Source organism: Schistocerca nitens, chromosome 1, assembly GCF_023898315.1.
Source record: "Schistocerca nitens isolate TAMUIC-IGC-003100 chromosome 1, iqSchNite1.1, whole genome shotgun sequence".
Classification (NCBI taxonomy): Eukaryota; Metazoa; Arthropoda; class Insecta; order Orthoptera; family Acrididae; genus Schistocerca; species Schistocerca nitens.
Genome location: NC_064614.1, coordinates 201,324,552 through 201,339,803, shown reverse-complemented (window position 1 = coordinate 201,339,803; position 15,252 = coordinate 201,324,552). Strand labels below are relative to the sequence as shown.

Genomic DNA, 15,252 nt, shown 5'->3' with positions numbered 1-15,252 from the left:
AGAATAGGAGGTATAGTTATAAGAGAACATAGGCTCAGCAGTAGAAATGAGAGAAAAAAATATTCTCTGAGTTCTGCAAAAACTTCCAGCTAATAGTGGCAAGTTCTCTGTTCAAAAGTCAGAAGAGGAGGTATTATAGGCCTACATGAAAAAGGCTAGGCAACACACAATGATATCAGCTGGTGAGACAGGGATTCTGAAATCAGACACTGGATTATAAGGCCTACCTAGGAGGAGCTATAGATTCAGGTCACAAATTAGTGATGATGAAGAGTAGGCTGAAGTGTGAGAGAATTATTAGAAAGAGTCACCATACTAATAGGATACTGAATTATTCAGGAATGATGTGCATTTGAAGTTCTCTGACATTGTAAATACTGTGTTGTATGTAGTTTGGTTAAGGAGGAATAAACATCTTCAAAATGGCTAGTCAGAATAGTTCAACAATTTAAATATGGGAGTGGCCACTGGGCCACTGCAAAGAAATTTGGAGTGATAGGAGAAAGGAAGTATAAATATATTCACGAAGAGAAAGTTATTCAGCAATCAAGTCATTTAGGAATAAAATCAGTAGGCAATGCAAGAAGACTAAAGCAAAATGGTCACTGAAAAAATTGATGAAATTGAAAAACAAATGGTTGTTTTAATCACTGATTCAGCATATAGGAAAGTAAAAATAACTTCTGGATAATTTAAAAGAAGTAGCATAAGAATGTAAAACAAATTTGACTGTGAAACCTGGAGGAGAAAGTAGGTAGGTGAAAAGAGTACTTTGAGATGGAACTATCTGTTAACATGATAGACAAAGAAACAGTTGTCAGTTTGGAGGACATAAAGGATGCAGCATTAGAGTAAGAGTTTGACAGAGATCAAGGTCAGGTATATATGAAAAATTGCTTATAATTAACTTAGTAGCTCATGCATCCAAATTATCAGAATAATATACAGAAAAGTAGGATAGAAAATTGAGCCTCCGTTAGATGACAACCAAAAATCAAGAGATACCAGAAAGGTAGTTCTGGCATTATACTTGACTATGGAAACAAGACTTGAGAGAAATCAAGATGCTTTCATGAGATATTTTGTGTAGTAGTACATTGGTTACAGTCGTGGCCATGCATTTCATGCTGGAAAAGTACCCTTAAAGCACTGCCATCAAAGTCAAAACACATGAGCATTGGATTTCCTCAACATAGGATAAAACTGTCACTGTTTCTTGTATTACTGCAAGCACAGTCATATATCACAAGCAATTACCATCTGTGGCTGCATGGCCAGAAGAGGACTACCTCACCTCACAGAAGCATTGAGGCTTTCGTGTCAGTGTCTTGAGATATGAACATGACCTTAGTCAGTACCCAAAGAAAATCTGTATTTGATACTAAAAGCAGCCTGCCTGTATTTCGACACAGTCCACTGCTACAACTGCTTCTGTACTCTGCAAGCTGGCATGTGGCATGTGGTATAGGGCGCATACCATTCTTATCTTCCCCTCCTAGTCCATTCATGTATGGCACACAGAAAAAAAGCCTGTCAGTATCCCTTCATATAGACCGAAATCTGTCTAATGTTAGCATTTTGGTCATTATGCAAGATGTATAGTAGAGGAAATGGCATGCTTCTTGACTCATTTTGGAACATGAGCTTGTGGAATTTTGTTGAGTAAGGTTCTCTGTGATGCACAACACATTCCTTGTAATGTATTCTACTGCAGTTAGTTGACCTTTTGCATGTATTCTCATGCCGACTGAAGAAACCAGTGATGAATCTTGACTCTCCTTTCAGTCTTTTCTATTTGTCCCTCTAACCCAAGGTAAGAGTTCCAGACTGATAGACAGTTCTCAAGAACTGGTCAAATGAGGATCTTGTAAGTTTTCTTCTATTTATGCACATTATACTACATTTATATATGTTATGATTCAGCAGCTAATATTCGTACTATCTGCGAGTACCTCTGCATTTTGTAACAAGTTTCTAAAAATTTCAGCTCCTTTTACACAACTCTGTCATCTGCTAATAGTATCATAGAGTTACAGTTATTATCTACCAGGTCATTTAGTTACAGCACAGACCATATCACACTATGTTGCAGTACACCAAATACTACCTTTGCTTCTGACAATGCCTCCCCATTAAGAGCGACACAGTGAGTTCTGTCTACTAGGAAGTCTTCTATCCAATTGCATATCTGGGGGCATTTTTTTAATTTACTAAGTAACAGTGCAGAACTGTATCAAAGAGTTTCTGAAAGCCAAGAAACTCAGCATCAACCTGAACTCCTACTGCTTTCCGATTCCCAGGACTGAACAGAGTAAGCTGGGTTCACCACAATCATTGCTTTTGAAAACAATGTTGATTTCTACATAGAGGTTATTCAGGCTCCAGGGAAGTCATCATATGCAAGAATAGTGGCATTTTCCGTAATTGTATTAGAAAACTATGTCAGCGACTTCGATCTGTGGCTCTGTGTGTCCATCTTGCAGCCCTTCTTATGAACTGATCGACCTGTACCTTTCTCCAGTCATGTGATATGCACCATTGTTCCAGTGATGTACTGTAAACTGATGCTAGAAGAGGGCCCAGTTCCAATGCAAAACTGATGGGCATCTCATCATGTCCTGTGGTCTTTCCTCTAGTGATTGATTTGTGCTGTTTTTCAGTTATTTCTATATCTGTCCCCATTGTTATATCAAAGAAAAATTCAACTGAGAAAACTAATAATTTGTGTGACATAATTCTTGGCCATTAATTACCTTCAAAGGTGAAATGTGTACTCATATCTCCATCCATCTTTACTACAAGTGGGCCCCTCTCATGCTGTGGTCTGAGAGACCTGCCCTTCCTTTTTAACTTCCTCAACCAATCCCTCACTCCTCCCCAAGGATGAAACTATTAGTTCTACAAGCTAGGTGGTGCATGTCTCTTAATTTTATGTATGTCTATCAGTAGTACTACACGTTCCACATCCTGAAGGTAAGCACTAGCCAATAATTGTCCCCATAGTTGATTAGTGAAATGAAATTAGTTAAATCCTGAATGAATAGTGTAGAGCCAATAGCAAATACATAAAACAGAAGTAATCATCTGCAGTTGAACTGACTAATTTTATTTATATTTTCATTTATCTTTTCTTTAAATGGCAGATGTGCTCTTCTGCAGAGGATAATACCCCATACACCACAAAAGGCTTGCCTAGTTTGTGCAGAAACTCAAGGGGAACTCAAGAGTTGTCCCAAACTCGACTGTGCAGGCACCTACTGTCATCAGTGCTTCAAAGATCTGAAGAACATTTGCACTATCTGCATGGAACCAATTGAATATGGTGATTTAACAGATGTCAGTGAAGAAAAGTTAGTACATATATAGTATTTTGTATACATTATTAATGCAAATTTATGTTTGTGAAAGTAGGTATTTTGTTTACTAGAATAAAGTAGCTATCACTAAGTCCAAGAAATACAAATGTTTTTTAAGTAATGATCCTGTTAGAGATGTCATGCTCTTTGTTTCCTCTGATCTGAGAACCAGAATGGAAGAAGAAAGATTAGAGTTCAAGTCTCATCAATGCAGAGGTCATCAGGGGCACAATCGAAGCAGCATCTCACCCATCCAGTTGCAGGGGAGTCCGAACTAATGTTCAACTTTACATTTTTCTCATTCCAAAGAACCATCCGAGTGGAATATCATGTCAAGAGAAAGAAAATAATTTCTGGGAGCAAATGGATATTAAATCCTGAACTTTCTGCTTGTAAGCTGAAAAATACAACTGGGCCAATGACCACCTTATATTTTTGAGGTCCGGTTCCATTACATGATGTCTTCAGTTTACAAATGCGTAAATTTTCGCATGTAATCACATCTGATTTTTAAGATTTGTTGTAGTAACAATGGCTTTCCATTTCACAGCAATTGAAGGGTTAATATCTACTGAGTTTGTACTTTGCGGAATGTAAAGCTACAAGTGCTACATTTTGCATTTTTAACAATATTTGTATTAATTTTTCTGTCATTTAAAGTGAGCTGGATTAAGCTTGGACACACAGTTAATTTTCTTAAGAGGTGTTTTTTAGGGCAGTTCTTTATAGCTGTTGTGGTGCACTGATCTACAGAGCTGCACTCAGATGTGAGACTCTTAATTTTTTTTTATTTATATATGTTCCAAAAACTGTGACGTGCACACTAAACAATGGAGATATGTGCATTGGCAATTTCAGAAGCTACAGTAAAAGAAATAAAGGGATAAGGGAACAGACTGGAACCTAATGTGTGTCTTTACATTGTACCTGGATGCAAGTAGCTGCTGGTAAAAAAGCAAACATTATGTCCATATTCGCCTGGGCAAATAAAGTACTGTCTTTCTATTCAGAACATTGTCAGCCTCATCACATGAATGAAAAAAGAAAATTCTTTTACATACAAAGCTATATATTAAAAGGTGCTAGTCCTTAGATAAAAGTAGATTCCGTATACCTATCTGAATCAGATAATTCATTTATTTATCCAAATTAGCCACTAATTAAGGATTTAACTGAATTAGAGAAATTATTAATCTGAGAGTTTTGTAAAAAAAAGTCAGTAAACCACTGCATAGGTGTACAGTGTATCAGTCACACAACAGTGTGAATTTTAATACTTCTGCAAGAATCTAGTATGTAGTTATACAAAATTATTACAGTAATGATCCAATAGAATGACATTTCTAGTAATTTTGATCCTTATATTATTATAAACTGTAATACATTTACCAGTTCCATAAAATATCACTACACCAGTCTTTATACACCACCTCCAGCCAATGAATCCTCAGTCTGCTGGTAGAATTCAGTCAGCAGTGTCTGTATGTACTCCTCTTGTTAATGACATGTAGCTTCTGTTTCACTGAGGGACAGTACTTTGAAACTAAGTAAGGAGCCTGCACCTAGCAATCAGCTGGTCATCATATCAATGTTAAAGTCTACAGTAATTATAAATTTCTCCATATCAAAAAGATGAGCATTTGCTTATCACTATCAGGTACCAGCAGATGTATTGTGTTCAGTGACTGTGTAATAGTCATAGCTAGAACAAACACGATATAGAGAACATAATTATTTAATTGGATAGATAAAAAGTCTACTCACCAAGCAGTGGCAGAACACACACGTAAAAGATGGTTGTAACTGGCAAGCTTTCATAGCCAGTGGCTTCTTCTGCATGCAGAATGGTTGAAGGGGAAGGAAGAGGGTTGAAGGAAAAGGACTGGAGAGATCTAGGAAAAGGGGAAAGTCACCCAGAACCATGGATCAGGGGAGACTTATCATACAGGATGAGAAGGAAAGACTGATTGTTGGGGACTGCATTGGATGAGATTTGAAAACCTGAGAGTTTAAAGGTGGAAGACAGGGTAATATGTAGACAGAGATTACTGCTTAAACATTATGTATGAGTTAATAAGAGTGAAAAGCTAAGTGCATTGTACATAGCAGAGGTGTGAGGAGGGCGGTGAAAAATAGATGGGTAAGACAATGAAAGATGTAGAAAACTAAAACGGAGTGAATCAAAGAGTATCTACGATGAAGAAATGTTGGGACGGAAGAAATTAACATAAATTAAGGGCAGGTGGGTCATGAGAACTAAGTACATGTTGTAATGTTAGTTCCAACCTGCAGAGTTCTGAGAAACTGGTGTCTGGGGGAAGAATCCAGATGGTGCATGTGGTGAAACAGGCGCCAAGGTTACAATTGTCATGTAGAGAATGCCCTGCAACAGGATATTGTGGGTTGACCTATGCCCATTCACCTAATTGATAATTTGGTGGTAGTCATGCCAATGTAGAAGGCCAAACAGTGTTTACATAACAGCTGGTTTATGATGTGTCGTTTTGCAGGTGGCTCTCCCTTTGACAGTATATGTTTTGCCAGTTATGGGATTGTTATAGGTAGTGGTAGGAGGGTGCATGAGCCAAGTCTTGCAGTGGGAACAGTCACAGGGGTAGGAGCCACAGGGTAGGGAGATGGCTGCAGAAGGAGCATAGTGTCTGACAAGAATATTGCAGAGATTGGGAGGGCGACGGAAAGCTATTCTAGGTGGTGCGGGGCAAAATTTCAGAGTGAATGGATCTCATTTGAGGTCATGATTTTAGGAAGTCATGGCCCAGTTGAAGTAGCTGATTAACACATTCTAGACCAGGATAATATTGACTCACCAATGGTGTGCTCCGTGGTTGTTTTTTGGAAGGATCAGCAGTACCAGGATTGGATGTGATGGCCCAGGAAATCTGCTGTTTAACTAGGCTGGTGGGGTGTTTACATACAGTGAATGCTGATTGAGATGAGAATGATGGTGTATTGCTGTAAAGAATCTACATCTGAACAAATATGTTTGCCTCAGATGCCAAGGGAACATGGGAGGGAATATTTGACCTGGAAAGGATGGCATCTGTCAAAATGTTGTTTGTCGGTAGATTGAATGTGGACAGAAGTGTGTAGCTGGCCTTTGGTGAGGACAAGATCAACATCAAGGAAAGTGGCATGAGATTCAGAATAAGACCATGTGAAATTTAATTGGGAGAAGGTATTCACAGATTCCAGGAGTTTTAGCAGGTCAGCCTTACCATGCGTTCATATGGTAAATATGTCATCAATATATTTAATTATATATTACGGTAGTATCTGTTCCCGAAAGAACAGTTACCGTGGATGACCATGCAGCTTTGCTAGAAATGAAATGATAATTAAATGGACACCCTAGCTGCAAACAGGCGTTGATGTGCTTCATTGGGGACATGTTGAAAATGTGTGCCCCGACGGGGACTCGAACCCGGGATCTCCTGCTTACATGGCAGACGCTCTATCCATCTAAGTCACCGCGGGCACAGAGGATAGTGCGTCTGCAGGGACTTATCCCTTGCACGCTCCCCATGAGATCCACATTCCCAACATGTCCACACCACTACATTCGTAGTGCGCCTAATAGATGTTTGCCCATCATACTCATTACTCATGGCAGATTAATCTACCAGGTCCTGTACGAGTTCGAGCATAGAGTGGGCGTTCGCACAAGAAGGTCAATGGCCGGGAAGCCATATTTTAATTATATATGACGGGAGTATCTGTTCCCGAAATAACAGTTACCGTGGATGACCATGCAGCTTTGCTAGAAATGAAATGGTAATTAAATGGACACCCTAGCTGCAAACAGGCGTTGATGTACTTCATTGGGGACATGTTGAAAATATTTAAACCAAACCAGAGGCTGAAGACTTATGGATCCCAGGAATGCCCCTGTAAGCGACCCATGAAAAGGTTGGCATAGGAAGGAGCCATCCTGGTTCCCATGGCCATACCCCCGATCTGTTTGTATGTCTGCTCCTTAAGGTGAAGTAGTTGTTGGTAAGTATAAAGTTGATTAAGGTGAATAGGAAGGATGTCATAGGTTTGGAATCAGGTGGGCACTGACTGAGGAAATGTTGGTATAGAGAGAGGTAGCATCAATGGTGACAAGCAAGGTGTGTTGTGGGAGTGGGACGGATATGCATTTTAGACAGTCTAGGAAATGGTTGGTATCTTTGATGTAGGAAGGGAGTCTTTGTACTATGGGCTGCAGATGTTGATCAACTAAGGCAGATATATGTTCAGTGGGTGCTTTGACACCAGCAGCTAAAGGATGGCCAGGATGATTGGGTTTGTGGATCTTAGGAAGAAGGTAAAAGGTGGAGGTGCGTGGTTTGGGTGGGGTGAGAAGTTCTATGGATTGAGGTGTTAGTACTTGTGAGGGGCCTGAGGTTTTAAGGAGGGACTGCAGGTCAATTTGAAACACAGGTATGGGATCTTGATGGCAGACACTGTATGTAGAGGTGTGACAGCTGGTGTAGACCTCCACTAACATACTCCTTTCGGTCTACGGTGGTAGAGCCTTTGTCTGCTGGGAGGATAATAATGGAGTCATTGGCTTTTAGGGAATGTAGAGCCTGGAGTTCTGCAGAGGACAGTTTAGGGACATGTTGCAGGGAACTGAGGAAGGGTTGTAAAGCAATTCTGGTTGTGAGGACTCTTGGAAAGCTTGTAAGGGATGATTTTGAGGTAGTGGTAGTGGATCAAGTTAGGCTTGAAAGTGAGACCCTTAGATAATACAGATAATTCAGGAGGGAAGAGTGCTTTAGATGGAAGGTTAAGGACACTGTACTGTTGTGACTGGTTTTGGGGATTATGGGTTACTCTTGGTCTGGGAGGCAATGGTGTAGGCGTGGGATATTAAGGAGGTTGGCCACACATTGTTTGTAGGAGGGGAGTGGTGGTTGATGGTATGTCAGTTTAGGGAGCTGCAGAGGGACAGGAAAGGAAACACCACAGTTCAGGTAGTTAAGAAGAAGGTGGGATAACTTTTTGAGGTGAATTCTGGCATGTTGTTGCAGTTTGAAGTTGGCTTGGCAGATGAAACCGTTCATGGAAATGTGAGGGGCAGATAACTGCTGGATTTTGTAGGATGAGAGAAGTCTGGTAGAGTGGAAATCGCCTGATGAGGTCAAGATTAGTGGGGTAAGAGCAAGACATTGCTGTATTTGAAATCGTAAAAGAGCCTGGTGTAGGGTAGGACTGCATCCAGAAACAGGGACTTTCAGTTTTAGGCCTTTGGGAGTAACTCCAAGGGACAAGCAGGTTTCAAGAAACAGAATGTGGGACCTCAGTTTTGATATCGAAAGCATGTTTTCAAAAAGAGTGGACATAATATGACATGGGATTCATCATGGCAAGAGAGGACAGTTCGGAGAGTTAGAAATCATGGGAATGGCAAAATAAATAAATAAATAATATTGAGTCACCAATGAGGTACTCTGAAGTTGATTTTTGGAGGGATCAGCAATATCAGGATTAGATGAGATTGCCTGGGAAATCTGCTTTTTAGCTAGGCTGGTGGGATAATTATGTGCAGTGAAGGCTGAGGTGAGAATGGTGGTGTATTGCTGTAAAGAGTCTGTATCCAAACAAATACGTTTGCCTCAGATTCCAAAGCCATAAGGGAGGGAACGTCTGACATGGGAAGGATGGCAACTGTCAAAATGCAGGTACTGTTGTTTGTCGGTAGGTTTAATGTGGACTGAAGTTTGCAGCTGGCCTTTGGTGAGGACGAGATCAACATCAAGGAAAGTTGTGTGGGATTCAGAATAAGACCATGTGAAATTTAATTGGGAGAAGATATTCAGAGATTCCAGGAATATTAACAGGTCAGTCAGGCTGTGGCAGGGAGGGAGACGAATAGCAGGGCAAGAGTTGGGGATGGTGATGCTTGTGGGAGCATACAGGGATGAGGTGGAGACAGGGCAGCTAGGTCAGTCGGGAGGTTAGACAGAGAGCAGGGAGAGGTGGGCAGTTAGCAGAAAAGGAGAGAACTAAAAAGACTGTAGGTGCACTGCTGGGATAGGGGGAGTGGGAACAGGGACAGGGCTGATGGGTAAGGACAATGACTAATGAAGGCTGATGCCAGGAGGGTTATGGGAATGTAGGATATATTGAAGAGAGAGACCCCACATGCACAATTCAGAAAAGCTTGTGTTGGAGGGAAGGGTCCAGATGGCATAGGCTGTGAAGCAATCATTGAAATGAAGAACATTGTGTTTGGCAGCTTGCTTGGCAATGAGATGGTCCAGCTGTTTCTTGACCACAGTTTGTCGGTGGCCATAATGCAGATAAACAGCTTGTTGGTTGTCATGCCCATGTAAAATGAAGTACAGTGACTGCATCTTAGCTTTTAGATCACATGACTGGTTTCACATGTATCCTTACATTTGCTGGGATTGGTGATGCTTGTGATGGGACTGGAGTAGGTGGTGGTGGGAGGATGTATGGGACAGGTCTTGCATCTTGATCTATTACAGGGATATGAGCCATGATGCAAAGGGTTGGGAGCAGGGTTGTGTAAGGATGGACAATGATATAACGCAGGTTTGGTGGATGGCAGAATACCGCAGTCAGGGGGGGGGGGGGGAATAATGGGTATGGCATTCCTCATTTCAAAGCATGATAAGAGGTAGTCAAAATACTGGTTGAGAATGTGATTTAGTTGCTCCAGACCTGGGTGGTACTGAGTCATGAGAGGAATGCTCCTCTGTGGCTGGACAGTGGGGCTTTGGGAGGTGCTGGGTGACTGGAGAAATAAGGCATAGGGAGATCTTCTCTGTACAAGGTTGGGAGGGTAATTACAGTCTGTGAAGGCCTTAGTGAGACCCTCATTATATTTCAAGAGGGACCGCTCGTCACTGCAAATGCTGCGGCCACATGTCACTAGGTTTTACGGAAGGGATTTCTTGGTAAGGATTGGGTGGCAGCTGTCAAAGTGGAGGTATTGCTGGTGGTTGGGAGGTTTGATATGGACAGATCTACTGATGTAGCTGTCTTTGAGGTGGAAGTGAACGTAGAGGAAGGTGGCTTGTTGGGTTGATTAAGACCAGGTGAAACAAATGGAGGAGAAGGTGTTGAGGTTCTGGAGGAATGTGGATAGGGTGTCCTCACCCTCATTCCAGATCATGAAATTGTCATTAATAAATCCAAACTAGGTGAGCTGTCTGGGGGTGTTTAGGAAGGACTCCTATAGTAGACCCATGAATTTGTTGGCATAGGATGGTGCCATGCGGTGCACATACCCATACCATGGATTTGTTTGTAGGTAATGCCTTCAAAGGAGGCTTAATTGTGGGTGAGGATATAGTTGGTCATGACAACTAGAAAGGAGGTTGTAGGTTTGGAGTCTGTTAAATAATGGTAAGGCCATGGACATTAGTAATGTTAGTGTAAAAAGAGGTGGCATTAATAGTGATGAGCAGGACACCACGTGGTAAATGAAAATGAACTATGGACAGTCAGTGGAGGAAATAGTTGGTATCTTTTATATAGGATGGTAGGTTGCAGGTAATAGGTTGAAGATGTTGGTCTGTGTGAGCAGAGATTCCCTGAGTGGGACACAGAAACCGGCCACAATGGGGCATCCAGGGTGGTTGAGTTTATGGACTTTAGGAAGATGTGGAAAGGAGGAGTCTGGGGAGTGATAAGGGTGAGGAGAGAGATAAATTCCAGGTAGAATTTCTGGGATGGGCCTAAGGATTTGAGGATATGGCTGGAGATTTTGCTGAATTTTTGGAATGGGGTGACTGTGGCAGGGTTTGTAGATGGATGACTCTGACATCTGGTGGAGTCCTTCTGCCAGGTAATCCTCACAGTTCAAAACAACAGTGGTAGAGCCATTATCAACACATAGGATTATAAGATTGGGATCAGTTTTTAGGTGGTGGATTGTGGTCCTTTCTGCGGAAGTAAGGTTAGTGTCCACATAGAGGGATTTGGAGAATGGTGGTGAGGCAAGGTTAAAGATTAAGAAATTCTGGAAAGTAAACAGGGGGTGATTTGGGGGCAGTCACAGTGGGATGGAGGAGTGAAATGAGTCAGGCACGGTTCAACATTGATCTTTGATTGAGTCTGATTGGTAGGTCTGGTGGCAAAAAAGTTTTTCCACTGTAGAGACTGGGAGAAGGGAAGAAGATATTTAACAAATCCTTGCATGATTGAATTTGGGAATGGGGCCAAAGGTGAGGCTTTTAGAAAGGACTGATACTTCTGTGGGACTACAGCTTTTGGAGGAAAGGTTCATGACTGTGTTTCAGGTCCTTTTAGGTTCTGAATTATGTATGGTGGTGGGAGGGAGTTTTTGAAGCAGGGGTAAATGTAGTAGGTCTGCGAGACAGTTTTTGTCGGCTGAGAGGGGATGTATCAATCCTTTCCAAATCCTCACCTTTTGCCCCACTTGCAAATTCTGTCATGCAAGGCTTGTTAAGGTCCTTCTCTCCTTATCCCAGTCCCTACAGTGGAAACATTTTTTTGCCACCAACCCTACCTATCAGACTCAACTAAATATCAATATTGAACCCTGCCTCACTCAGTTAACTCCTCCAGCCAACTGTGATCCACCCCCACTGACCCCAAATCATCCCCTGTTAACTTTACACAATTTCTTAACCTCAAACCTTGCCTCACCATAATTCCCTAAACCCCTCAATGTGCAATGTGCAACTGACAGTCGGCAACAGAAACCAAAACATTGCAATGAAACAAGCATTCAGTTCATAGTGCTGTGGAATGTGGGAAAAAAACTGCAAATTGGCATTCATAAGAAGAAGAACACCAAAAATGCAACAGGAGGGTGATATGTAAGAAATTGTTTACACAACCTGCCACTGATGACGCCTTGCAGAAAATAAAGGCAAAATGTGTATGGCACTAAAAGTGTGTTTTATTCAGTTGCTGTCAGATGGTCCATAAGTAAAAATTATCAATATACCATAATATTACACGCAACTGAGGAAGACAGGACTACAAAAGTTGAAGATGTTAATTTATGTTTGCTGCATATATCAGCTACTGGATGAGATTAACTTTGTTTGATGTAGTTTCTTTGTTTCTTTCTGAGCATAATGTTATCAGATCGAAAGTGTCCCATACTGCATGCTTTATCCACATATATTGTCTTTCTGGTTGGTTCTGAAACAGTGTTTATGTTCACTAACTCTTTTTCTGTGCAAGAGTCAAAAAGTCCTGTTTCATTTCTAGTTTGTAATCCATACCTTCCAGTCACTTCAACTTCTTGTACAGCTCCCAACACAGCTGTTGTTCATTTTGAATAGCCAATTACCATTTGACACAGCTTAGTCCGGCACCACAGTGTCTCCTCATGAACCAGTAGCAGTGCAGCTCATTTGTTTGTATCTTCCACAATGTAGGGAACTGCTGTCAGTGACAGGCTCAGTGTTTTCAAATAGCATCAGTTCATATTTTTATAAGTTTAATAGAGCAAATCCTTGTCTAAAAGACAGCAGGCCTGTTTTTATCTTTTTTGTACCTATTGTTTTCATTCAAATTTTAGTAGTAGGATAGATTGGGTGTGAAGATGTGTATGTGCTGTGTGCAGGTGCAGGAGAAGCTCATGGACAGCTGTATACACTGTTAGCTATGGTCAGCAACCAGCAAGCTGCTGCACATCACATGAACCACCTCAGGTGTCACTTGTTCTGCCCATGAGCTCTGCTGCTGAGGCACTTTATAGTGTACCCAGTCCAAAAGAACTGCACTCGACACAGCATGAGTGGCAGGTTGTAAAACATTTGCGTCACTCGAAGTGCCTATGTGGCAACTGGCCACCCGACCTTGCCCATTAACCCTGTGAGTGGACAGGTGGTTGCTCCTTCAGTGATATGAGCAAGCATGTGTATGGGAGGGGTTTCTAGTTATCAGGAACTCAAATGTTAGACACACAATGGAGCCTCTTAGAGAATGAGCATCCCCCACTGGAAAGAAATCCAATGTGCACTTGGTGTCTCTATTGGACCGTCTAACGATGTGTGATGATAAGAAGTGGTGTGACATTGGATTGCAAGTAAAATTCACACCTCTCTCACATCGGTTGACTTATTTGATCTGCACAGCCGATCTTCTTCTCTGGATTGACGGCTCCGTCGATCTCCAAAACCTTCTTCTCCGAAGAATAATGCTGGTTACGAGAATTTATAAGACTCTCTCTCTATTTTTGAAATAATTTAGTACTCGAAGAATACTTTTAACTCAGTCATAGTATATTTCAACTTCCACAGTAAACAAATTCAATATTTCCCACATATAAATATTCAAACTCATGCAAGTCAACCAACTTGTCTCACATCAGTTTTGATTAGAATACATTTACAGTATAGTTGGCTTAATAATGACCCGCAGTTATGCACATGTCCTACTTCTCTCTCAAATCCAATACGTGAATTTTAATTAACAATGTTTCAACTCTTCTTCTTCCTCTTTTTCCGTTACAATAATCAACTATATAAAACACCATAAGGTACACAAACACTCCTAGTTTTTCCAGTACAGCTTCAGTGGTGCAAGCGGCAAACACTTGCCGATGCCGTTCGACCGTTGCGTCTCCCTTGTGCTCGTGACTCCTTTCCAGCCTGCACACACAAATGTGTTGCACAGTATGTACATTCTCTCACACTTATTTTTTTAAAATATCGTGTGTTCGAGACAGTAGAACAACGAGTGGTTCTTGAATTTATGCGGAAATTCTTGAACCACTACATATCCCTCCCCTCAGCTCCAACATGCAATATTTTATACATACTCATTATGTACATTAATATTACATATAATAACAATTCATATTTCAAAAGTATGCATTCCACATTTTTTTTAATTAACTGTGCATAACCCTTTTATTTACTATTTAGCTTTTCTTTTATCATTTTACTTTGATTATAAAACAGGAGTATTTCACTCATTGTTGGAGTCAATTCTTTTATATCTAGGAGTTGTGGGGCTTAAACCTTTGGTTTCCAGTTGTAAGCTCCAGGTGTTCATGACACTCGAGTATTTTACTCTTTATTCTAATTCTTTGTACTGCTTCCTTAGTACATAATAGCTTCATTAATTATAAACTGTTTGTAGTCTGGAGGAACTCTGGGCAAATTAAAGTGTTCTTCTCGACACTTGTAAACTCACGTAAAACATAATAATGCTAGTGGAATATAGAATTCAAACTTACCGGAATAATGCCTATTAAGTTTATGACTTCTGTAATGATACTGTCCTTACACACACACGTGCGATGTAGAACCATCATAATAAACAACAATGTTTGCATATTTCCTGATGTACACATACCTTCCCCCTATAACACTTGATGGTTCATACCTCTCGACAGGTTTCTAGCTAGTAGTTTCATTGTTTGCGTACTCGTATATCTTTGTGTGTATGATGATGTGTGTTTGTGCAGCCTGATTCTTTGGCATTCTTATTTGGAGATAAGTTGTAGGTTATTGGAAACCATGGAGAATATGAAGGACTTCTGCAATAGAAGTAGGTGAATATGGAAAGAGGGGAAAAATAGGCAGGTATTCAAAAGAGAAGTAAGAAAGGAAAAATAGAAATGGTTGCTAAGATCAAAGAAGAGAAAGAAGATAGGCCCAAAGACAGGAAACCCTTCCCACCCCCCTTCCCCAGGATCCCTACCTCGCCGGTACTTGAGTTAGAAGCCGGAGGAGGTATGGTGTTAAATCGGCCTACAGAACGGACATTCTCCCTTCACCCTTGAGGCCCCCGAAGAAAATCTTAGCAACCCCTATGGAACGGCAAATGGTGAAGAATCAGTCACAATTGTTTGTGAGGGTTGTCTGGAAGGTGTGGTGTGTGTTCTGTGTTAGCCTGGATTTATATGTTGGTGTAGATCATGTTTTAATGTACC

The 15,252-nt window shown here is 41.0% G+C and overlaps 1 protein-coding gene across 1 annotated transcript in view; it reads left to right on the top strand.

Annotated features, from left to right (window-relative positions):
* Positions 1-15,252, top strand: part of LOC126236889 (DC-STAMP domain-containing protein 2) — a 291,191-nt gene that overhangs the window by 247,567 nt on the left and 28,372 nt on the right. Inside the window, exon 12 of the mRNA XM_049946567.1 lies at positions 3,144-3,350. Coding sequence (XP_049802524.1) covers positions 3,144-3,350 — 207 coding nt within the window. The remainder of the gene's footprint in view (positions 1-3,143; positions 3,351-15,252) is intronic.